This window comes from Oryx dammah, unplaced genomic scaffold, assembly GCF_014754425.2.
Source record: "Oryx dammah isolate SB20612 unplaced genomic scaffold, SCBI_Odam_1.1 HiC_scaffold_28, whole genome shotgun sequence".
Lineage (NCBI taxonomy): Eukaryota > Metazoa > Chordata > Mammalia > Artiodactyla > Bovidae > Oryx > Oryx dammah.
The window spans coordinates 72160511-72184993 of NW_024070212.1; the positions used below are offsets into that span (position 1 = coordinate 72160511).

The window sequence follows — 24483 nt, forward strand, 5'->3', positions numbered from 1 at the left end:
TTCGGAGCCCAGGCGGCCAAAGCAGTGATCAAGCCGCAGCGAAAAAAAAAGAGAGAGGGAAAGGGAGAGAAAGGGAGGGAGACTCTCGGCTGCTTCTGCATCCTCCTCCCACTGCACTTTGGCCCACGCCCACGGGCGCCCCGCCCCCCTCGGGCTTATAGCAGGCGCCGGGCACCTCCGGACGCCTGGGAGCCGACGGCGAGGCTGCCTGCTTGGCCTGGGAGCTCCGGCGCCGCCGCCTTAGTGGCGAAGTGAGGCGGCGGCTGCGCCCCGCATCATGGAGGGCAGCCTAGCCGCGACCCCAGCCCCAGCCCCGGTCGCCACCGACAGCCGCCGCCTCCCGCGCCGCGTCTGCCGGCTCTCGTCGCTGTTCTCAAGGTGCCGTCCCTTCCTCACCTCCAAGGCAATATGAAGGCGACCCGGGACCACGCTAGCGCCCCTTTCTGTACGCGCTTCAACCACTCCGACCGGGGCATCTGGGCGGCCGAGCGCGCCGTTGAGGCGCCGAACAACCTCACGCTGCCCCAGGAACACAGCGAGGACTGCGGCTCGGTGTCCGTAGCCTTTTCGATGACCATGATGATCACCGGGTTCGTGGGCAACGCGCTGGCCATAACGCTCGTGTCGAAGAGCTACAGGCGCCGGGAGGGCAAGCGCAAGAAGTCGTTCCTGCTGTGCATCGGCTGGCTGGCGCTCACCGACATGGTCGGGCAGCTGCTCACCAGCCCGGTGGTCATCGTCCTCTACCTGTCCCACCAGCGCTGGGAGCAGCTCGACCCGTCGGGGAGGTTGTGCACCTTCTTCGGCCTGACCATGACCGTCTTTGGGCTCTCCTCGCTCTTCATTGCCAGCGCCATGGCCGTCGAGCGGGCTCTGGCTACCCGGGCGCCGCACTGGTACTCAAGCCACATGAAGACCAGCGTCACCCGCGCCGTGCTGCTAGGCGTATGGCTGGCCGTGCTCGCCTTCGCCCTGTTGCCGGTGCTGGGCGTAGGTCAGTATACTATCCAGTGGCCCGGGACTTGGTGCTTCATTAGCACCGGGCCTGGGGGCAATGGGACTAACTCCCGGCAAAATTGGGGCAACGTTTTCTTCGCTTCTGCTTTTGCCATCCTGGGGCTCTCGGCGCTGGTGGTCACCTTCGCCTGCAACCTGGCCACCATTAAGGCCCTGGTGTCCCGCTGCAGGGCCAAGGCCACGGCGTCGCAGTCCAGCGCCCAATGGGGCCGAATCACGACAGAGACGGCCATCCAGCTCATGGGGATCATGTGCGTGCTCTCGGTCTGCTGGTCGCCGTTGCTGGTAGGTAGTTACAGGGCTTGGGGAGTTCGAGGTGGGCGCGTGTGCGCCGGTGGGCAGTGAAGACTTAGGGAAGTGACAGCACCTGCAGGGGCGTGTCTGCAAGCAGAGAACTTTGGAGAGGGCTCTACCTGCGCTGTCTTGGTCTCGGCTTCAGAGCGTAGCTCCTCATTTACTTGCTGAGCATCTTCCAAGTGCTAGGCATCGCATTAGGCTCTGGCTGTGCACGCCTGGAGACCCCAGGGGTGCTCACATTCTAATCAGAGAGAGTAAGAGGATACCCAGGTGTTAGTTCACTGCTGGTGCAGAAACTGGTTTCTCCCAGGAGTACTAGGAGCAGAATAGAATGGCGATGACAACTCTAGCCCGGTACTCTGGGTTTTCTCCTTATTTCAAATACCTCTCGCCCGTTGAGTCGATTGATTTTCACTCTGCAGAAGTACTTTACCGGCACCCCCTCCCACCCCCCCACCCCCCGCAACCTCGCGACAGACACAGCCTCTGAGCTAGTGCGCGCGCTCCCGCAGCAGCCGCAGCTCACTTTGCTAGCAGGCAGACGCGAGGCAGGAGAGTGGAGGGGCGTCTCGCCCTCGGCCAGCCTCCGTCCTTTGAAATTGCACTGCGCCCTCTAGGAAGTGCCCGAACCTACGGTCATCCCGTGGGCCCCGAGGCCTACTAACTCCCTCGTACCAGCCTTTGCTTGTCCTTGTGGTCACTGCACGGGGCTGATGGCAAGGCCCTTCGTAGAGGTTTCTGCACTTACCAGCTCCTCAGGGGGCCCACAGCCCGGGAGCAAGTGATATTTCCATATGCTGCTTGTCTAACACCCGCTCTTAATCTTACTTTCCAGGTTTTCCTCTGCGGTCCTTTTAGCTCGACATTTGGTGTAAGTGCTATTACTAATTCCTGATGAATGGTTGCTTTTTTAGGCCCCCAGCAACCTGGCTCAGTAAATATTCCTGCAAGAGCGACCTGGTCACTGTGACAGGGTTACAACAGATGACATATCGGACCTCGAAATTTGTTAGACAGTTATGAAAAACTCCTGGAATCCATGGCACAGTTTTCAGAAACCGCTCACGTATAGGGTTTTTTTTTTTTTTTTTTTCTTGTTTAAGTTTTTATCTGTATCTTGGGGCTTGTGGAATCTTTGTTCCCCCACCAGGGATCCAACTGGTGTCTCCTGCATTGGGAGCTTGGAATCTTCATGGCAGGACCATGGAAGTCCGGAGCTTTTCTTTTTTTAATTGTAATAGAATACACATAACATGAAATTTCCCATTAGTTTTAAGTGTGCAATTAAGTTATATTAAGTACATTAACATTGTAGTACACCATGTGCAATTTAAAAATCCTTGTACTTTTTAACAGAACCGTAGTTCCTTTTCTCCTCTCACCCCACCCCACCCCCACCACTCCTGCACTTGACAACACCGATATTCCAGAATACTCTTGTTTAATTGCCTAGTATATTTACAGCAGGAGTCTTAGCTTGGAATGGATCATAGGTGGTGACAAGGAGAGTTATGTTGGGACCTCATAGCCCACAAATCGCTGTAAGGTCTCAGTTCTGCATTCCAGAAGCTAGAAGTCAGGCTGATGTCATCACCGTGGCTTATCAAAGCCAGCACCAATTTTAGACATATTTACTTCTACTGTGTGTAGGTAGCCAAATAGAAGAAAAAAAAGAATTCTAAATAATAAGCACTTTACTATAAATGTAGCTTTAAAGGCAAACAGAATATTTGAATTTTTCACAACAGTCATTTGAGTCCCACATATTTGAGTTCTATCACACTCTTTATATGTGTGCTGTATATATCCAAGGAATAGGTAAATCATATGAATAAAATGCTTACTCATACAGTTAACCAGACGTATAGTTGTTGCTTTCTTTTTAAGTAGGAGAGAAAATAAGCAGTGTGTTTTTTATTTCAAAACTGTGCTTCTAATGGGCACAGTGGCCTTATGAAGACTTTAGATCAGTTCTGAAAACTGAAACCTAGGATGGCCAGACTCACTCTTAAGAAACCTTGTATTTGGAATTCATCCTAATTTCAATTAATATTTGCATATAAACTTCATTGGTTTGCAGTATTTTATCAAAGTTTATTGGGTCAGTTCTCATAAAAACATTAAACAAATTCAACATGTGATCATATCAAAGAGAAGAAATTTGTGGTTTTCAAAATAGGTATGTTTGGAACTAAAGGAATTATTCTGTCTTCTGTTTTGTGTACCACTGAAGTTAAATCTCCAAATATCTTCAGAAAGATCTGCAGTACAAAGTTGGAATTATTTCAAAGGAAAGAAAATGGCAAAACTGCTCTCTTAATAGGTTAGGGAATTATAAGAATGAAAACACTAGAATTTAGTGAACTGAATTTTTAGTGTATTAATGCTGAAGGGAGAGGGTTTTTTTTTTAATATGTTTTTCCTAATTATAAAATATAGATTCCCTGTTAGCTTAAAAAAAAAAGGTACAGGATACTAATTTAATTATCCAAAATTCTTACTTAAAAGGACTCTGAGTATATCTTATCTTGGAGGACTAACGTGATGATAATAATGTTCAGTTGTCACTGCGGAAAAACTTAGCAGAGAATAGATACCATAATAAGAAAACATCCCAACTGCTGCAAATTCCTGCTGTGTAAATAGGAGCCATTGCTCAGTTTATCTGGTTTAAATAGAGGTTTATCTATGGTGCAAACAAAAGCTTTTAAACTTTTTCCTCCAGAAGCTATACAATAAAAAATCAAATTAAGTGAGAATACAGTGGGAAGTGGTGTCACTATTGATAGATGACCTATACTTCTTAGTCAATATAAAGCATCATATTCTGTTGAAATCAGTCAACTGGCTCAGCAATGCAATCTGTATGACTTATTATCATTAGATTTTTTATGAACTACAATCACCAAATAGTCCAGTTGTTTGAAATGATAGCCAAGTTTCCAGAAGCAGGAATAACCCGAGGCTGTTGTTCAGAGGAAGCCATAACGACAGCTTGTACTTTTGTACACCTGGCACTCCTCAAACAGGTACAACAGCTACAATACTAAAGCCGTAAGTGACTAATACTGTAGCCATCTTAAAAATAGTAAACGAAAAGCTATCTACACTGTGAAAAGAGATAATGAGCAACAGAGTTTCTCATCCGCAACCTGGGAACTGTATAAAAGCAGCCTTAGGAACTTTGCCTTTAATCTTGAACCAGCAAATTCCCTGCTCAATAGCCACAGATGTGGGCAGAGAATGCTTTGACTCAAGGAGATATTTTGCAACATAGATGTAGTGTTTTTTAAGTTTAAGGAATCACTGACATTTTTTGACATAGGAAATTTGCCTTAAATGCACATGTGAAAAATAGATGCAATAGGTTATTTTACAGAAGTAACGGTGTTTTATAGCGTTATAAAAATAACAGTATTAGAGTATTGTTAAGAATATTAGAACCAGATTTCTAATTCAAAATATTTGACTCTGAGTTTATTTTTAATCTTTTTTCTGTTGTATTGATTTGTTTGTTTGACTTAGCTAAAAAGCAGTAGTTCTAGTGCTAATCATAGTACCGGGGAAATTATATATCCTCTTAGCAAAAGTAGAGCTAATAGATATCTAAGGTCTTTTTCCATGTATAATGCTCAGTTTCTCTTATTTGGGAGAATCATGGTTTAGTGACCCAGAATGAGAAATTTGAGAAGGAGACTGCTTGGTCAATTGTACTTTTGTAAGAATGGGGTTTTCTAGTAGTCATGTATGGATGTGAGATTTGGACTATAAAGAAAGGGGGCAGTGCCAAAGGATTGATGCTTTTGAACTGTGGTGTTGGAGAAGACTCTTGAGAGTCCCTTGGACTGCAAGGAGATCCCACCAGTCAATGCTAAAGGAAATCAGTCCTGACTATTCATTGGAAGGACTGAGGCTGAAGCTGAAACTGCAATACTTTGACCACCTGATGCTAAGAACTGACTCATTGGAAAAGACCCTGATGCTGGGAAAGATTGAAGGCAGGAAGAGAAGGGGACAACAGAGGATGAGATGGGTGGCATCACCGACTCAATGGACATGAGTTTGAGCAAGCTCCAGGAGTTGGTGAAGGACAGGGAAGCCTGGCGTGCTGCAGTCCATGGGGTCACAAAGAGTCAGACACGACTGAGTGACTGCGCTGAAGTGAAGAGTGAGGGCTTCTGAGTGACTTGGGCTTTCGGACACTGTACGTAAAGAGATGGCAGGGTATCTAAGTGATATGTCCAGAAGCAAACAGAACTTGAAGATGAGTGAGATAAATCAGGGCTTAAAATGTAGGGTTTTGTATCTTGAGTTTATTAAAGAGAGCCAGGAATTAAACAAATTCTTAAGCCATCTTATTTGAAGACATTCAGATGGTCTAGAATTGTAGCATACGTGTGACTCATGGGACTTTCTCCTTTGAAAAAGCTGTAAAGGTCAATAACTCAATTATGAAAGTTTCCATAGGATCATTTTTCTGGGAATTACACTCAGGAATATGCACTACAGGCATTTGTAACAGAGGATGATCGATGATTTGTCTGGGGGAGCTGAGAGGTGGTAGTGAGAGGTACTGGGTGTCATGTTTGATTTTCAGTCCTTGCCTTGCAGAGCTAGAAAGCAGGGAGAGAAGTTCTCCTTCAATCTCCTCACATACGGGTAGCACGTTTATAGTCCACCAGGGTTCTACACGCACCTCTTTCACACTTGGCAACTCTTAGAATCTACAGCTGTAGCATGTCATATTCTGAATCCCTCTTTTCCCTCAATCCCTTATCATAGAAGTAAGTAAGTGGTTTGTATTTCAATTCCTGCCTTGCTTCTTGAGAATTATTAGATGGCCTCTTAAGTCCTTTTTTTCCCTAGAAAAATTCTAATTTTCAAAGATTAATGAGGGTAATCCAAGAAGGGACATTATTTTTCTTGGGGTTCCTCTTATATCTTGTCTCCTGAGTGTACGTCAGCATTTTATGGTAAACATAGTAATTCATTCTTAAACAGAAATGACAACTGGACACTGTGTAACTTTTTTAAATGAGAGGGATGCACACTCACGCATGCGTGCACACATACACACATGGAAATAACACTGTGGAGTAGTGACTCTGCTCCCTTTATTTGGAACACTTTTGTCTCCATTTTCCAACTTTACACCTCACCCCTCAGCCATTCAGGACAGCTGCCGAGCAGTCACTGTCTCGGATTGGCTAAGGTCCCAAGTTAGCAGTGACTTTGTTAGAGGAACCTTCCTTGGGCCTCTTTAGGCTTGGTTGGGTGCTGCAGCTCTTTGGTCCCACAACACTTACCTTGCAGATCCGGTGTCTTGATCTGAGTCACACTTTACTGAACATTCTGGATTAACTGACCTCCTGAGGGCAGATATAGTAACTACCCGGTAAATTGTTCTTTTCCTAGGAACTATCATGATGACCAGCCATACAAGGTATGTCCACCACAAGCCTATTGAGTGAATATCTGAGCTCATAAATCAGAAGACAGGTTCTTGTTCCAGTAACATAACACAATCCACTGTGACCTTAAACAGCTTGCTTGATATCTTTGTGAACACTTTTCTTTTTTTCCTGTAAAAGAGGAATAAAAACACCAACTCAACTTATTTCACAGGATTGTAATAAAAAGCAAAATAAATGTATGTGAAAATAGTTGAGACTATTTCTTCCATATTAAGAATACTACTGTGATATTTTATAGATGACAGTGTTGACTTCTTATCTTCAGATAGAACTTTCTCCCAGGAAACTGGAGAAAAGCAAGACATGATGTTTTACAGCTTGATTAGTTATAATTAACTGGTGGGGAAATGTGGTGGAGAATGTAACTTTTCAGAAAAAAAATTAAGAAAGCGGGCAAATAAATATTGTAAGATAAATATTTGTAAATCTTTGCAAAGTATTGTAATTCATCCCTCCTCCCTGCCCCCGTCACCATCACTACTCTCTCAGTTCTGGGATGCTTTCCCCCTCACAACTACCAGTTAACTCTCTAAAACTAAGACATGGTGGATCCCACCTCCCCTTCCCTTGAACTTGGAGGAGTACCCACCACCTCATGCTCTGAAGACCTCTATCTAGAATATGTCTCTTGTTTTTCCAGTCAGGGACTCCATGTGCTCAGACCTCTCCTCATGTAAATGAGTCAAATTAATTTAATCATTCTGCAGACCTCTTAAGGCTAAAGCCTGTGCCTTGGTTGTCCTCATCACTTCACAGGTGATCCAGAGTGTTGGGGCTGCACAGATTCTCCACCACTGACTCACAGTCCAGAACTGAGTTTACATGAGCCTTAAATCAGACCAAAGCATGAGAAACACACAGTTGTAAACTGCCTCACAGTTAGTCTAGGTCCTGACAGGGCATTAATATTATTTGTGGTCTGCAAATAACACAAAGTGTAATTTTCCCATCCAGTAGCCCTCCTAGAATTCTCTTGGCCATCATTTATAAGGACAACATTTCAGCAGCTGGTCTGGTCACCTATTCAAAATCAGTATTTTATTTTACCATTGCTGCTTTTTATGATAGGTGTCTGAGGACTATAAACCTAAAAATGAAATATGGTGGCAGAGACAGAAGAGGAGGCTTGATTTTTCTCACTTTAATTCTGTTGGAAAGAAACTAGGTACTAATTTAGGTAAGAGTCATATCATATAGTGATGGAGAAGGCAATGGCACCCCACTCCAGTACACTTGCCTGGAAAATCCCATGAATGGAGGAGCCTGGTAGGCTGCAGTCCATGGGGTCACGAAGAATTGGACACTTACTGAGCGACTTCACTTTCACTTTTCACTTTCATGTGTTGGAGAAGGAAATGGCAACCCACTCCAGTGTTCTTGCCTGGATAATCCCAGGGACGGGGGAGCCTGGTGGGCTGCCATCAATGGGGTCGCACAGAGTCGGACACGACTGAAGCGACTTAGCAGCAGCAGCAGCAGCAGCATATCATATAGTGAAGTGAAAGTCGCTCAGTCATGTCCAACTCTTTGTGACCCCATGGACTATACAGTCCATAGAATTCTCCAGGCCAGAATACTGTAGTGGGTAGCCTTTCCCTTCTCCAGGAGATCTTCTCAACCCAGGGATCAAACCCAGGTCTCATGCACTGCAGGCAGATTCTTTACCAGCTGAGCCACAAGGGAACCCCAAGAGTCATATCATATAAGTACAGGATAAATTTTACACCAAACAAGGTTTTCACAAATCTTGGTAATACAAAGACAGAAGACCAAGTTGGAGCTGGATGTATATTTATTTTAAGCAATTTTCTTAGTTTTTTAAAAACATATATAAATATATATGTGTGTGTGTGTGTGTGTGTGTGTGTGTGTGTATATATATATATATATATATATATATATTTGACTGTGCTGAGTCTTACTTGTTGTATGTGGGATCTAGTTCCCTGAACAGGAATGGAACCTGGCCCTCCTGGATAGGGAGCACAGAGTCTTAGCCACAGGGTCACCAGGGAAGTTGCCTATTTTAAGCAATTATTGATCTAATAAAAATAAAATATAATTTTAAGAACATACTTTTCACTAATCCTTTATTTCCTTTAAGTAGATTTGATCCTTTTGTTCCTCTTTCTGAATATTCAGTGTGTTATTTTCTGTGCTTGAGAATATGCTGCTGTTGGTATGACTCATGAGCATTTGGAAAAAGAAGTATGCTGTTAATGCTGAAAATACTGAAAGAGCGATTCTAAAAAATATGGTGTGTTTTGAAGAATTCACCAGTCCAATAAAGTGGAGCTTTCATTGTGGTCTTGATATGCAAAATTTCCCTGATAACGTTCTACCACTTTGGGTCAGGTAGAGCACACACATCCGCATTTCCCTAATTAACCCAGTGCCTTGGCAGTCAAAGGCACAAACAGCAGTCAGTGATTAAGTGACCTCTGCCTCTGTTTCATAAGAACAAAAGAAAGCTATTGAAGAGCAGATGGAGGCTAGAGAGAGTAAAAGGCACAGAGCCCGCGGTTCTCATCTTGGCTTTTCTACCAAAAGATAAAAGTCATCCTATCTTTCTGGTTTTCCCTTTCCTCGTGAGTAAAATAAAAACACTTATCACTCTAACCTTCTTTTCCGTTCTGACTTCCTGTGGCTCAAAATAGATAAAATCATCCCTTTTAGACATACCATATTAGGTATGTGGGGGGAAAATACCCAAAAACGTCTTAAGAAGAATCATAGAAATGTATACAAATGAACAGAATAGGTCATGCATTCTGTTATATAATTATTCTGTAAATATGTATTGAGTGCTTGCTTCGTGTCTGCCTCGCTGGTGATACAGTGATGACTAGGGTAAGGTTGAAGACATTGAGCAGTTACCTGGCTCTAAGGGACAATCTTCATGTCATGTTCCATGTGAAGGACAGTCCTTGTGGAGCTGGGTGCCATCTGTGCTGTACTTGGTAGCCCTGAGCATAAGCCAAACAGACATGCTAGCTTCTTCCATGAAACTTTCAATCTACTAAGGTAGACCCACAGAAAATAAACCATTGATCCAGTAAACAAATGTAACCAGTCTGGTTACCACCTGGTCAACCAGATGACCAGGGTGATCTGGTCATCATCCTGGTTGTGTTCACTGCCTTATGGTGCAGCTGCTGCAGGTTGATCTTGTCTGGGCTGAAGGGCAGTGCTGGTCCACCGCCACTGTGAAGTCCTCATGGAGCATGTCCCTGCCCAGGCTGCAATGGGTCTGTGCTTGGGCGCCATTGTTAGGAGTCACATTCATTCACACCCTCTAACTTCAGCCATGAAGCTCAGCAGCAATTTTCTGAAGCACAACCACTGTCCTAGGATGTAAGGACCCAGAGAGTGGCTGGCCTCTGGCCACATACTGCCTGGAACCTCCTTCTGGGGTCCTTAGGCTCTGGGTTGTACTCAGATGACTTTCTCGCAAGTTTGTCTTTCTCTTCCAGTAAATTTTCTTTTAAGACATTCCATGTCTTTTCCCTCTACTGAATGCAGCCAAAGTTGCTCTCTACTAAGTTTCTTGGCTTCAGATGTTGGGAAAGGAGGTTAGATTTCTCTGCTTTCTCCCCCTCCCCCCAGAAAATATGATAACTATGATGGTCTACTTCTTCCCAGGTAATCAGCAATTTATACCAGGAGTGTTGTATGGATTTCCTTTGTTGTACCACACAACTTTCTGCTATGAAAACCAACTCAGTCAACATTTACCAAAGTGAATGTTTCTTATTTCTGTAATACCTGCTCCAGTGTGACTTGCTCTGCCCACCTGAACAGGGAAGAGCAGGACAGCTTCTGGCATCCCCCTACATATATCATGAAAACAATGTGTGTGTGTATGAAGTCGCTTCAGTTGTGTCTAACTCTTTGCAACTCTGTGGACTGTAGTCCTCTAGGATTTTCTGCCCATGGAATTTTCTAGGCAAGAATATTGTAGTAGGTTGCCATTTCCTTCTCCAGGGGATCTTCTCAAACCAGGGATCGAACCTGTGTCTCTTATGTCACCTGCATTGGCAGGTAGGTTCTTTACCACTGCGCCACCTGGGAAGCCCACATTAAAACAATGGACGTGTTATAAAGGCAAGAAAAAGGTGCTTTGGCAAAGTGTCAAGGAGGACCTTCTTTTGATGCATTGGTGAATGTGGGGGTGCTTAAAGAGGATCTCCCTAAGAAAATGTCATTTATGGCGAATCTTGGAAGTTGGTACGTTAAGGAAGAAAGAACAACATGCGAAACTATCAGTGTAGGAAAGAGCTGGAAACATTTGAGGAACTTAAAGAGTGCCAGAGGGGTACATTAGCATGAATAAAAGGAACAGTAGCTTTAAGGTAAAGCTAGGAAGGGAGGCAAGGCCAGACCATGCAGAACCTTGTCATTTTTGTTTGGGAGTTTATAGATTTTTATCTTAAGTATCTTGGAAAACAACTAGCTTTGAGTGAGGGAGTGATTTGATCTGCTTTGTGTATTAAGAAGATTACTCAGGCTGCCTTATGAATTAGAAAAGGTATCAGAGCCCTTGAGTACTGAGATCAGATGGAAATGTAGAGACATTAATTTAAAAAAGTTTTTTTTTCCTTAAGTGTTGCTTTAAAAGGAGAGACAAAGCTTGGCATAGAATTGACAGTGGGAGTGGAATTCTGTGCAGAAGCACATAGGGAAAAATTGAGCCAGGTGTGCTAGGAATGGTAAGCAAATATGTTTTTGTTGAAGTATGTTTGAGAATGTCAAGAAATATTATGAGTCAAGGACTGAGGAGTAAGGAAGGAAGGAGTGCACTGGTAGATTGCCTTGAGGATTAGAAATAGGAATTTGCATTTCATCTTGGGCAAGTTGTATTGCTTGTCTGTTCCATATTTGTAAAAGAAGAGGGTTGACCTTATAAAATCTCTTGATTTATAAAAGGTCATTTAGTAAAATAACTCATCTAATGTTTGATCTATTTCTAGAATATTCTTGGTGAAATTTTCCATTTTGTTTGAATACCTTTACTTATTGGAAATTTATTGCTTTTTAAGGGGCACAACAGAGAAGGCAGTGGCACCCCACTCCAGTACTCTCGCCTGGAAAATCCCACGGACGGAGGAGCCTGGTGGGCTGCAGTCCATGGGGTCGCTAGGAGTCGGACACGACTGAGCAACTTCACTTTCACTTTTCACTTTCATGCATTGGAGAAGGAAATGGCAACCCACTCCAGTGTTCTTGCCTGGAGAATCCCAGGGACGGGGAAGCCTGGTGGGCTGCCATCAGTGGGGTCGCACAGAGTCGGACATGACTGAAGCAACTTAGCAGCAGCAGCAGCAACAGCAGCAGCAGCAAGAGGCACAAAGAATTTTCTTAGAGGTTCTTTCTCTCTTTTTCTCTCCCTTCCTGCCTCCTTCCCTCTCTTTCTTCCTTTCTCTTTTATAGTCAAACATAGTACTAATAATATATGTAAAACACTTAAACACCATATCACACTTAATAATCACTTAATAATTGGGCTTCCCCAATAGCTTATCAGTAAAAGATTCTGCCTATACTGTAGGAGCTGCAGGGCACACAGGTTCGTTCCCTGGGTGGGGAAGATCCTCTGGAGGAGGGCATAGCAAACCACTCCAGTATGCTTGCCTGGAGAATCCCATGGACAGAGAAGCCTGGCAGGCTACAGTCTATACAATTGCCAAGAGTCAGATACAACTGAAGCAACAAAGCATGCATGTACACATGCATATTGCTTGAATTAAGTGTTACTAATTCTAGTTCTTGGTTTGTGTGGAACAATACTAAATTTAATTAGAGGTATCTTTTATTTTTAATGGAGAAGGAAATGTTAACTCACTCCAATATCCTTGCCTGGAAAATCCCATGGACGGAGGAGCCTGGCAGGCTACAGTCCATGGGCTCACAAAGAATCAGATACAGCTGAGCAACTTCACTTTATTTTTAAAGTTATATGACACTATACTTCTCAATTAAGTATCAAGGAGTTCTACTAAATCTGTGTAAATAAACAGTAAAATAATGTGAAATTATCTTGACAACATCAGGGACAGGAGCCATGATATATTAATTCATTTAAGTGACACTTACTATCAGTTGTGTGCAAGACACTGTACTACAACCTGATACAGCAATGGCATGGTCCTTGTCTTTAAGGAGTATGTTGTTTACTGAATGATTTCCTGGAGAAACGAGGTTGTGACTCAAAGCAGCAATGTTATTTTTCTTTATCAATTATGAATATAGGAAAAAAAGTTGGGACCATTCAGAATTTATTTACCTATTCATGTGTTCAGTGATCGTTTACTGAGTACCTACTATGTGTCAGACACAGTTATAGGTGCTGTAAATATAGCAATGAAATAAGCAGACTAGCTTCTTTGTCTCAGCAAACATGCATTCTAGGGGAAGGAGAAAGTCAATAAATTAGATGAGAAGTCAGATTGTGGTAAATACTGTTAAGAAAATAAAGCAATGTGATGTGATAGAGGAAACCTGGGAAACTTTTGTAGATGGAAACATTGGAGAAAGGTGCCTCTTAAATGAGAGGTAGTATTTAAGCTGATATCTGAGGGAAAGGAAAGAACCAGCTATGAGTGATCTCCAGGAAGAATACTTGGTAAGTTCAAGGGGTAGAAAGAAGTCCTGTGTGGCTGAAGTGAGAGGGGTGTAGAGAGAGTAAGAGTCTGTGAATTGAGGTAGAGACAGTGTCGGGGGCCAGATTGTGTGAGGCCCTGCGGATGAGTTTTGATACTATTTTAAGAAAACACTGGAAGATTTGAAGCAAGGGGAGTGACATGATTGGATTTATGTCTTTAAAAGATTCTTCTCGAAGCTGTGTGAGGACTGGGTTGCAGAAAGGCCAGAGTGAAAGTAGGGAGACCAAGTAGAAGGTATTGAAACTGTCCTGATGGGGAATGATGACAGCTGAGGTTGGAATGGAGAATTGAATATATTCACACAGAGTGTTTTGGAGATAGATTTTACAAGACCTTCTGCGATTTCTCTAATCCTTGTCCTGTGACTCTGACAGGAAATAAGGTCCCATCTTCCTCTCTGGACCTCTGGTAAGGAAATGGCTATCTGTCCACAGATGACTTTCCATCTAGTTCCTTAAGGTGGAAAAGAACTGGTGGCTCAGAGGTTAAAGCATCTGCCTCCAGTGTGGGAGATCCAGGTTCGATCCCTGGGTCGGGAAGATCCCCTGGAGAAGGAAATGGCAACCCACTCCAGTATTCTTGCCTGGAGAATCCCATGGACGGAGAAGCCTAGTAGGTTGCAGTCCACGGGGTCACCAAGAGTCGGACACGACTGAGCGACTTCACCTCAACCTCACCTCAACCTCCTTAAGGTGGAAGTGACTACTCCAAGCTAGTAATGGGCAGATTTAGAATTAAGTTCTATCCAATGGGGGCTATTTTTTTGTTCTGCGATGTGAATTGGAATAGAGAGAAAGGAAAATAAGCAAAGTTTGCTTGTGAAATAGTAGGATATTATAAGACTCATCATCCCTGAAGAAGATCGAGACCAAGCTAAAGCAAGCTAGTTTAAGGGGAAAAAAGGGAAGGGGGAGGTGGATTGGTTCATATAAATTGCTGGTGGTGCCAAGAGGGGAGGTGACCCTGTGGAAGACAAAGCCAGGACTCTCTGTATCTTTCACTTTGACTTCTTGCCTGTGTCAGAATCTCCAATCCAGGCTCTGTTTCTAAGGAACTAACCTTGGATATACTCTTGCAGCTTACTGGCCAGGTTCCATGTACTTTTCCCCATAGCTTTTGGTTAATAGGTTTATATTTACAGGCTGCATGAAGTGGTCTAATTTTGCTATTTAAAATAATGTTTAGATTAACTTTATTTCTGGTTGTCCTGGGTCTCTGTTGTTGCAGGGCCTTTCTCTAGCTTTGGCGAGCAGGGACTACTCTCTAGTTGCAGTGCGCAGGCTTCTCATTGTGATGGCTTCCGCAGAACACAGGCTCTAGGGCACATGGGCTCAGAAGTTGCAGCTCTCGGGCTCTAAAACTCAGACTTAATAGTTGTGGCGCACAGGCTTAGCCACTCCACGTCATGTGGGATCTTCTCTTCCCTGATCAGGCATTGAACCCATGTCTCCCACATTGGCGGGTTGTTTCTCCACCACTCAGCCACCAGGGAAGCCTTAATTTTGCTTTTATAGCAATACAGTATTTCAGTGACTATGAAGCACTGTTTCAACAAAATTTTTCCTCTCTCCCTCCTTTTTCTTTGCTATTTATTTACTTATTTAGCAAATACAAGAAACAGTTATATGTGACATAAAGTTTCAGGACCCCACTTCATCTTCAAAGACATTGTGAGTTTTGTTAAATTACAATTAAGGATTTAGACTTAGAGAATTGTCCAGAAATGAGTTGGGTATAGCTTGAGGTTTCCAGTGGGACAGAGGTAGGTATATAAGTTTCTGAAAGCTCACAAATACTCTATCAACACCACAGAGAGGCAACAAGAAAAGGAAAAAAGAAATTTTTTCTTGATTTTTCCATAAAGGATGAAATGTAGTCTGAGTTTGATGCTAATCTGGCAACTTTCTGTATAAACCACTGGATGTACTAATGACCAACATTCTGGGTGGCATATTTTTGAATTCATTTAATGGTAATAATTTTCTCAAGTATAGATTAAGGATTTGCCTGGATCCACAAAGTAAATTTCTTCTTCAATTTTGTTCTATAAAAAATATCAGGGGATGTCTTGATTTTTTTTCCTCTTGCATCTATTTCTTATTAAATCGTGCTGTAGGTCAATTTCAGGAAGCATGAGAATACCCTCTGACTTCAGAGCTCTAGTCTTCTCCCTCAACTTGATATTTGGTTGCAAACAATAGAGTCTAACACTAAACACAAAGGGCATATATAAAAAAGGATACTGGGGGCTCACAGTGTCCATAGAAAGCTGGCAGATTTGGAAGATAGGAAGGACAGACACAGGCTGTTCTAGATGCTGAGCATCAGGCCAAGATCCTACTGCAAAACAGTTTCTGTTGCTCTTTGTGTCCTAGGAGCAAACCTGACTGCTTTAGCTTGATTTTTTTGCCTCCTGGCCAAATAAAGAGGTTACTAAGAAGGATCAGGCAACTGCAGCAACTTGAAGTAGGACCTGATAGTGAGAAGTAAGTGCTAGGATTTCTCTCCCATCTAGAACACATAGAAAAAGTTTTTCAAAATTAGGGTATTAATAACAAAAGATGGGGGTTCATTGTTAACATCTAAATCATCCTTAGAAACATTATGACAGTAAAGTTGTATCTTTTAAGTCCTGTGTGTATGTGTTCATATCACTTATTGAGGAGTTGGAATGGCAATCAGACTAATGGAGAGGAAGCTGAAAAGATCCACAAAACAAAAGGACATACTTATTGAATGCCTACTACATGCAAGCACTTGCTGCTGCTGCTTCTAAGTCTCTTCAGTTGTGTCTGACTGTGTGCGACCCCATAGACGGTAGCCCACCAGGCTCCCCCGTCCCGGGGATTCTCCAGGCAAGAACACTGGAGTAGGTTGCCGTTTCCTTCTCCAATGCATGAAAGTGAAAAGTGAAAGTGAAGTCGCTCAGTCATGTCAGACTCCTAGCGACCCCATGGACTGCAGCAGCCCACCAGGCTCCTCCATCCATGGGATTCTCCGGGCAAGAGTACTGGAGTAGGGTGCCATTGCCTTCTCCTGCAAGCCCTTGAGAATTACTTTATTTTCTAATTTAATTGGCACAAGCTTATCAGTTTGGTATTTTTTTATCCCCATCTTTCAGTTGTACAAACTATACTTTAAACAATTAGAAAACTTGCTCCAGTCCTACCCCTAGAAATTAGTAGAAGTCAGATTTTTTATGCTGTAATAATCTCTTTCACATTCATTGTCTCTTATTAGCCTACTGGTGGCTCAGATGGTAAAGAATCTGCCTTCAGTGGAGCAGACCTGTATTCAGTCCCTGGGTCAGAAAGACCTCCTGGAGAAGGAAATGGCTACCACTCCAGTAGTCTTGCCTGGAAAATTCCATGGACAGAAGAGCCTGTCAGGCTACAGTCCATGGGATTGCAAAGAGTCGGACACGACACGACTGAACGACTAACACACAAAATATTTTCAGGTTACTTCACTGAAAATGTCACACACAAAAAGAACAGATTGATTGAGAATGGTCAATGATCATGGAAACTGTCTGGGTCACATAATTATAGTGATTAAAAGTTTCCTGAAATATCTTTGTTGATTTCATTAATTGATTGCCCTTCTTAAGAGCTTGGGTTTCTAGAGAAATACTGTGAAAATCCCTGTAGAAGTGACAAGAATTTTGACTGTTCTATAGCAAACTGTTAAAGGATTCCATTTAACACAGCGCCTACAATTTAGGAGGCTTTCTCTGTAAAGGGGCAACATTAATTTCCTCTGGTTCTTTATGTCTCTTCAGGTTTAGAAAACTCACATACATTGGTAAAATTTTACTAGGCCAACATTTTTCAGCTAGTGCAATTCACAAATATTATTCTTTTTACTAAACTATTTATAAAACAAATAAAACTGTTGAGTTCTCTTTGCTTAGCGGGAAAGTGTTTGACTAGAGTCAAAATTAGAAAATTTGTTTTGACACTTTTAAAACTTCTAGCATAATACAAGGGAAAAGGCAATGGCACCCCACTCCAGTACTCTTGCCTGGAAAATCCCATGGATGGAGAAGCCTGGTAGGCTGCAGTCCATGGGGTCGCTAAGAGTCAGACACGACTGAGCGACTTCACTTTCACTTTTCACTTTCATGCGTTGGAGAGGAAATGGCAACCCACTCCAGTGTTCTTGCCTGGAGAATCCCAGGGACGGGGGAGCCTGGTGGGCTGCTGTCTATGGGGTCACACGGAGTCGGACACGACTGAAGTGACAGCAGCATAATACAATGCAATTGGGATTCTTGCTAACCTGCTTTTATCTGTTCCCCCCGCCACCCTTATAATCATAGAGAAGAAAAAGAGCCCTACTGAACCTCAGTGTGTTCACAGTGATCCTATAATATGGAATTCAGGCATTTTTTCCATCTAGCACTCTCTCACCCAGATTAAGAGGCTTCAGATTCCTCAGTTTAATCCTAAAAATCTTGGATTTGGCCACGTTTACCACTCATTTTCCATTCCTCCCCCAGCATCCCTACCATTAGTTGTAGAAATCAATCTGTAGTTCCTAGAATAACTGGCAGAATTACACATTTAGAAGTGTTACCTCCATATTGCAAACCTCTCCAGAAACTTCTGCTATTTTAGGGGAAAGTGAAAGTCACTCAGTCATGTCCGATTCTTTGTGACCCCATGGACTATATACAGTCCATGGAATTCTCCAGGCCAAAATACTGGAGTGGGTAGCCTTTCCCTTCTCCAGGGGATCTTCCCAACCCAGGTCTCCTTCATTGGCGGGGGCATTCTTTACCAGCTGAGCCGCAAAGGAAGCCCCTATTTCAGAGGAGGTAAGTGCTAAGTCGCTTCAGTCACGTCAGACTCTTTTTGACCCCATGGTCTGTAGCCTGCCAGGCTCCCCTGTCCCTGGGATTCTCCAGGCAAGAATACTGAAGTAGGTTGCCATGCCCTTCTCCAAGGGATCTTCCCAACCTAGGGATGGAACCCTTGTCTCATGTCTCCTGCACTGACAGGTGGTTTTTTGTTTTTGTTTTTCCATCACATCCTAGATTTATTACAACTGGCCTGCAGGCAAGAGGAGAGAACTATTACATCAACACTTCAATTCTATGAATACATCTTAAATAGAAGGAGAATTCAACCAAGAATACAGGATAAACTATTCCCAAGCTCCAGGAAGCAGTCATGAGACTGAGCTGTGTTTTTTACAGACAAATAAGGCAGTAAACCTTCACATCAGTTTTCTGACAGTTTTTATACAATATGCTTCTGTGGTACAGGAAAGAAATAATCAGAGCTCACAATGTAGTTTTTATACTATTGTCACAGTGTGTGAACACTGTACACCCTTTTGTTTTCATAAAGGTACATTGTAATAAACTTCTTGCCCTTGAGTTTATAGTTTGTAATAATCTATGGTTAATACACTAAAATTGCCTTTTTTATGTGGTCCTCCACATGAGAGAATGGTCAGATCAGCTCCTGGACAGTCAGCACTGTGTTCCTCTCCATCTGCATATGGCAAAGTGACCCCACGAGGAGCCAGACAGAAGGGTGACTGTGGAGATCCGGAGCCCTCCTGCGTCCCCGGGAGCCGTAGGGGCCTGGGTGAGTGGGGGTGGGAGGGCGATAGCTTGGCGTGGTCGGGGGCAGGCGCTGCGCAGCTTCCCCTCCAAGGCTGGGAAGTCTGGGGTTTCGATACCACCTGGGAGAAAACAGGAAGATCAGGCGAGTGGACCAACGCGAGAAACCACTGGTGAATTCTGAAATTGACAGGATGTAACTATAAACAGCACCATTCTCCCTTAACAGTGTCTCTGATTGTCACCTGGGAGGAGACACAGCGCCACACCGCTGATGGTTCCGTCGCGGCATCCGCTGCGTCTCAGACCTCAGCCGCTTTATGGTCGGGTGGGCATGAGCCGCTCATGGCGCAGCTGGACACACTCGACCGTCACACTGTCGCTGGACTCCAGGGTGGCCGGTGGGAGACCATGGAGATCCGCCTCATGGGGAAGGGAGGAAGAATACTAAAGTGGGTTGCCATGCCCTTCTCCAGGCAATCTTCCCGACCTAGGGATCAAACCCTGGTCTCATGTCTCCTGCACTTTTCACCACTGTGCCAGCTGGGAAGCCCATTTTAGAAGACAGAGCTTTTCTAATCCTGGAGACTGATTTAAATGCCCTGCTTCTATACTCCATAGGCATGCACATACCCTTTTCATTTAATTCTGTACAGTTATATTTACAGTTGTCATAATATTTATTGTGACAATAAGGATGATCACCCACAGTAGACAAATGCTTACTTCACAATAGGAACTGAGCTAAGCATTTCGTAGACATAATCTCATTTTCTTCTGTCAACAACTTTACAAGGGGATAGTGTTATCTCTTTTTTCAGATGAAGAAATTGGTTTTGAGATGTTAAGTAACTTTACCAGGGTCACAAAATTAATGAGAAGTGGAGCTGACCCTCAAAATCCAGATTTGTCTAGCTTTATAGCCTATGTAATGAACTGCTAAATTAAAAGGCCTCCCTCTTTTTAATATCCACTTATTTGTCTGATTCACTGTAAACTGAAAGAGCAGAGACCTTACCATATTTGTCTATAAATCTTCCTGGCCCATAGCAGCGACTCAATGAATGATTGTGGAATGAGTGAATGAAGAAACGAAATTGTAGTAAACTGAAGGGGACATGAGATTTAGAATCAGAAAATTGATTTAGAATCAGAAAATTGATTTAGAATCAGAAAATCACAAGTTTAAGCCCTAAGTTTTACATATATTACATGTTTTATAATCTTCACATGAACTTTTCAAGGCAGGATACATTTATCTTTTTATTTTTTTTCTTTGCTGGGTAAGCAACTTGCTTTAAGACCCACAGTTGGTAAATGGTATTGAGCAAATCAAGCCCAAATGTTTTTTATTCCAGAACCACCAAGGAGCTTTGGAATGCAGCTTGAGTCTAATGAATGATGGTACTAATTTAAACAGTAAAACTGTGAGCATTATATAAAAAAAAAAAAAAAAAAATTACGCCTTTCCCTTTATTTGCTAGTTTTTATTGTTTCTACATTGTTGTTAGTAGTAAAAATTCTTATAAAGACTGAAAACTGTAAGAATGGGAGACACAGCATTGTTTTTGTAAACAAGAGAGAAATTAATTAGAAACAGTGGGTAGAAGCAGTGGCAAACAGCTGCTCTAATGCCTAGTATCCAAAGAAGAGAAAAACAAAAAGGAGGTTTCGGAAGGTGCCCTGCGGATAACAATTAAACAGTGAGGAATTTTAGCAACAATAGGGAAACAGTAAAACTAACAAAGGCAGGGAAAAACAATGCTTCAGAAGATGCCCCAAAGTTTCAGTATATCAGTGTTGCCCTCAGTTGGTATTAGAGATGGTATAACTTGGTATTATTAGAGATGATATAATATTCTTCAGATTATTTCTATTCTTCAGAATAAAGAACATAATTACAAATCTAGGGTTGGGACAGCCTTCAGAGTTGATTAATCCAGAAGCTCAGCGCTGTAATCAAGAAAGCTTGCCCCTTCTTACACAGTCTATGGTTTTGGCCTCATCCTGTCTATGGCTTGTTGCCCTCGGGTAGTAGGCTGGTTGCTAGTACATGCTTCTTTGTTCATCTCTTGCAGGACAAAGAAGCTTTGTTTCTCTATGGCTCTCTCCTAAAAATGAAGAAACTTTTCCTGGGATGTCCCTGGGGAGCTTCCTCTTAGAACTTATTGCCTAGTATGGGGTCATATCATCATCCTTGATGCAGACATTTCTAGCAGCTAGGGATGGGTCAGCCCTGAAGCACTTAGGCTCCAATGAAAATAGGTGTTCTGGTGAGAAGGGGAGATGGGAGAATGGAGAAAGGAAAAAATGGACACTGTAGTGATGATATTTCTGCCATTTAACTGAGAGAATACAGGTGGAAGCCCATCAAAATGTATAAGGCACTGGGACCTGCACTGTCCAATATGGTAGCACTAGCCACTTGGTTATTAGACACTTGAAATGTGATCACTCCAAATTCAGATACAATGAAAATGGAGAGCAGAATCTTTTCATTAGAGTATTTTGAAAAATAAAACATCATTTATAATATAAACATCACATGATACTTGATGGTGTTCATCTGCCATCTGTACAGTGCCTGAAAGGAAAGAGTGATTGTTAAGATGTATTTCAAAGCCGCTACATAAACCTTAATGGATTATGGGGTTAAAAATGGACTTGTACCTCTATTGGATATGGCAAGTTACCATTCTGTTGTGTGTTATAGCCACATTCTTCTGCACTGGAATTTATGTACTAGTTAGGAGGTGATAGTGAAGGGCTCTTTTATGCTTCATTGTATTGTTCTTAACATCAAAATAAGAATAATACCCAAAACAATAACAACAAATACTTACATAGTACTTATTATAAGCCAGATCACAATACTGTCTATATCTGTTAACTCAACAACCTGGAAGGTGAGTGGGTTGCAGAAATCAATGTCTTCAGTTCTGCTACTTTGAAACCCAAAAGGATAGTCAGTCACCAGAAATATTTGCTTGCCATTTTTCCCCTTCACAAAAGCCAAGCAGTAAAAGTGCAAGTTAAACGCAGTTAACACAGTTCTCTTTTAAAAGGTTGAGGCATTGGCAGCTAAACTTCTTGTCATAATGAGGAATCATAGAAAGTTCTCCTTAATATCAAGGAAAAAACGATCCTGCTATATGATACTTTACTCCCCTCAAGTTGTGGATCTGGCATTGCACTATTGCTTAGCCCCTATTTATAGTCAACAGAACAAGAGTTAACTGTAAAGAAAGCTGGCAAATTTTCAGAGGGAGTGTTTTGTGTTGGGGAAAAAAAATATAGTGTCAGGAAATTCCTATGTTAACATAACTAGAAACCTAACATTGGCAGGAAATTTTGCAAATAAATTATAAACTGTTATTGATGCATTATCTGTTAGACTCTGAGGGGCATTTTACATATTTATTAAGTATAGGCATAAGATATGGCTTCCCAGGTGGCACTAGTGGTAAAAAACCTGCCTGCCAATGTAGGAGAAGTATGAGACGCGGGTTCAATCCCTGGGTCGGGAAGATCCCCTGGAGAAGGGTATGGCAACCCACTCCAGTATTCTTGCCTGGAGAATCCCACGGACAGAGGAGCCTGGGGCTACAGTCCACAGGGTTGTAAAGAGTCTGACGCAACTGAAGCGACTTGCATGCATGCATATTCTTTTGTGTGTGTATACATATACCATATTTTCTTTATTCATCTGTTGACAGACATTTAGGTTGCTTTTATGTCTTGGCTATTAAAAATAGTGCTGCAGTGAATAGGGGCATTCATGTATCTTTTTGAATTGTAGTTTTCTCCAGGTAAATGCTCAGGAGTAGGCTGTAGAATCATATGATAACTCTATTTTTAATTTTTCTAAGGAAACTCTATACTGTTCTCCATAGTGGCTGTACCAATTTACATTCCCACCAGCAGTGTAGGAGGGGTCCTTTTTATCCAAACCTGTCTAGCATTTATTATTTGTAGGTTGAAAAAAAATTATTTTCTTATTGAAATATAGTTGATATACAATATTATGTTCAATATTATGTTAGTTTTAGGTGTACTAAAAAATGATTCAACATTTGCATACAGTCAGTACCATCTGTCCCACACAAAGTTATTACAGTATTAGTGACCATATTCCTTGTGTTGTATTTTACATCTGCATTACTATTTATTATATAAGTGGAGGTTTGTAACTCTTAATCTCTTTGAAGTATTTTGTGCTCCCACTTCCCTCTCTTCTGGCTACTAAGTGTTCTCTGTATCTATGAATCTGTTTTCTATTGTTTTCTAGTCTCTATTTCATTTATCTCTGCTCTAATCTTTATTATTTCTTCCCTTCTAATAACTTTGGGTTTTGTTTGTTCCTCTTTTTTAGTTTCTTTAGGTGTACGTTTAGAATGTTTATTTTAGATTTTTTGTTTGTTTGCTTCCAAAGATAGATTTACATCACTATAAACCTCCTTCCTAGAATTATTGTTATTGTGTCCCACAGCTTTTAGATTATTATGTTTCCATTTTCGTTTGTCTCCAGGTATTTAATTTCCTGTTTTATGCTTCAGTCACTCATTGGCTCTTTAGTAGCATTGTTTAGCCTCCATATGTTTGTGGGTTTTTTGCAGCTTTTTCTATTAGTTGATTTCTAGTCTCATTCTGTGGTCAGCAAAGGTGCTTGATATGATTTCAGTTTTCCTAAATTTACTAAGACTTGTTTTTTGCCCAGCATGGAATCTATCCTGGAAAATTTTCTGTATGCACTTGAAAAAAAAATGTGTATTTTGCTACTTTTCTCTTGTTACTTTTAGGATGTTCTCCTTATCTTTAATTTTTTTTAACCATTTAATTATAATGTTTCTTGATGTGGACCTCTTTGGATTCATCTTGATTGGGACTGTCTGTGCATCTTGGACCTGAATATCTGTTTCTTTACCCAATTTAGAAATGCTTTCAGCTATTATTTCTTTAAATAAGTTCTCTTTCTTTTTCTCTCTCACATCCTTTTTGGACCTTTATAATGTGAACACACCTCTGTCCATGGAATTCTCCAGGCAAGAATACCGGGGTGAGTTGCCATTCCCTTCTCCAGGGGATTGTCCCAACCCAGGGATAGAACCCAGATCTCCTGCACTGCAGGCAGATTCTTTACCATCTGAGCCACCAGGGAAGTCCATGTGAACATTCAGATGCTTGAGTTGTCCCATATATCTCTTTAATTATTCTCATCTTTTAAATTCTTTTTTATGTTCAGCTTGAGTGATTTCCACTGCTCTGCCTTCCAGTCCACTGATCTGTTCCTCGGTATCATCTAATCTGCTACTGATGCCTTCTAGTGTATTTCTTTTTAATTTCAGTTATTATATTCTTCAGCTCTGTTTGGTATTTCTCTGTATTTCCTGTTTGTTAAAATTCTCACTGTGCTTATCCATTCTTCTCCTGAGTTTTGTTGAACATCTTTATGATCATTGCC

General features: G+C 42.1%; 1 protein-coding gene across 8 annotated transcripts in view; it reads left to right on the top strand.

Annotated features, from left to right (window-relative positions):
- The first annotated feature begins 193 nt into the window (after positions 1-193).
- Positions 194-24483, top strand: part of PTGER3 (prostaglandin E receptor 3) — a 233913-nt gene continuing 209623 nt past the window's right edge. For 4 of the 8 annotated variants that reach the window (XM_040232570.1, XM_040232569.1, XM_040232571.1 and 1 more), the window contains exon 1: positions 222-1302. In XM_040232570.1, coding sequence (XP_040088504.1) covers positions 409-1302 — 894 coding nt within the window. In that variant the 5' untranslated portion in view covers positions 222-408. Of the gene's footprint in view, positions 1303-24483 lie in introns of all 8 variants that reach the window. The other 4 variants (XM_040232566.1, XM_040232568.1, XM_040232565.1 and 1 more) reach the window with 4 other exon arrangements.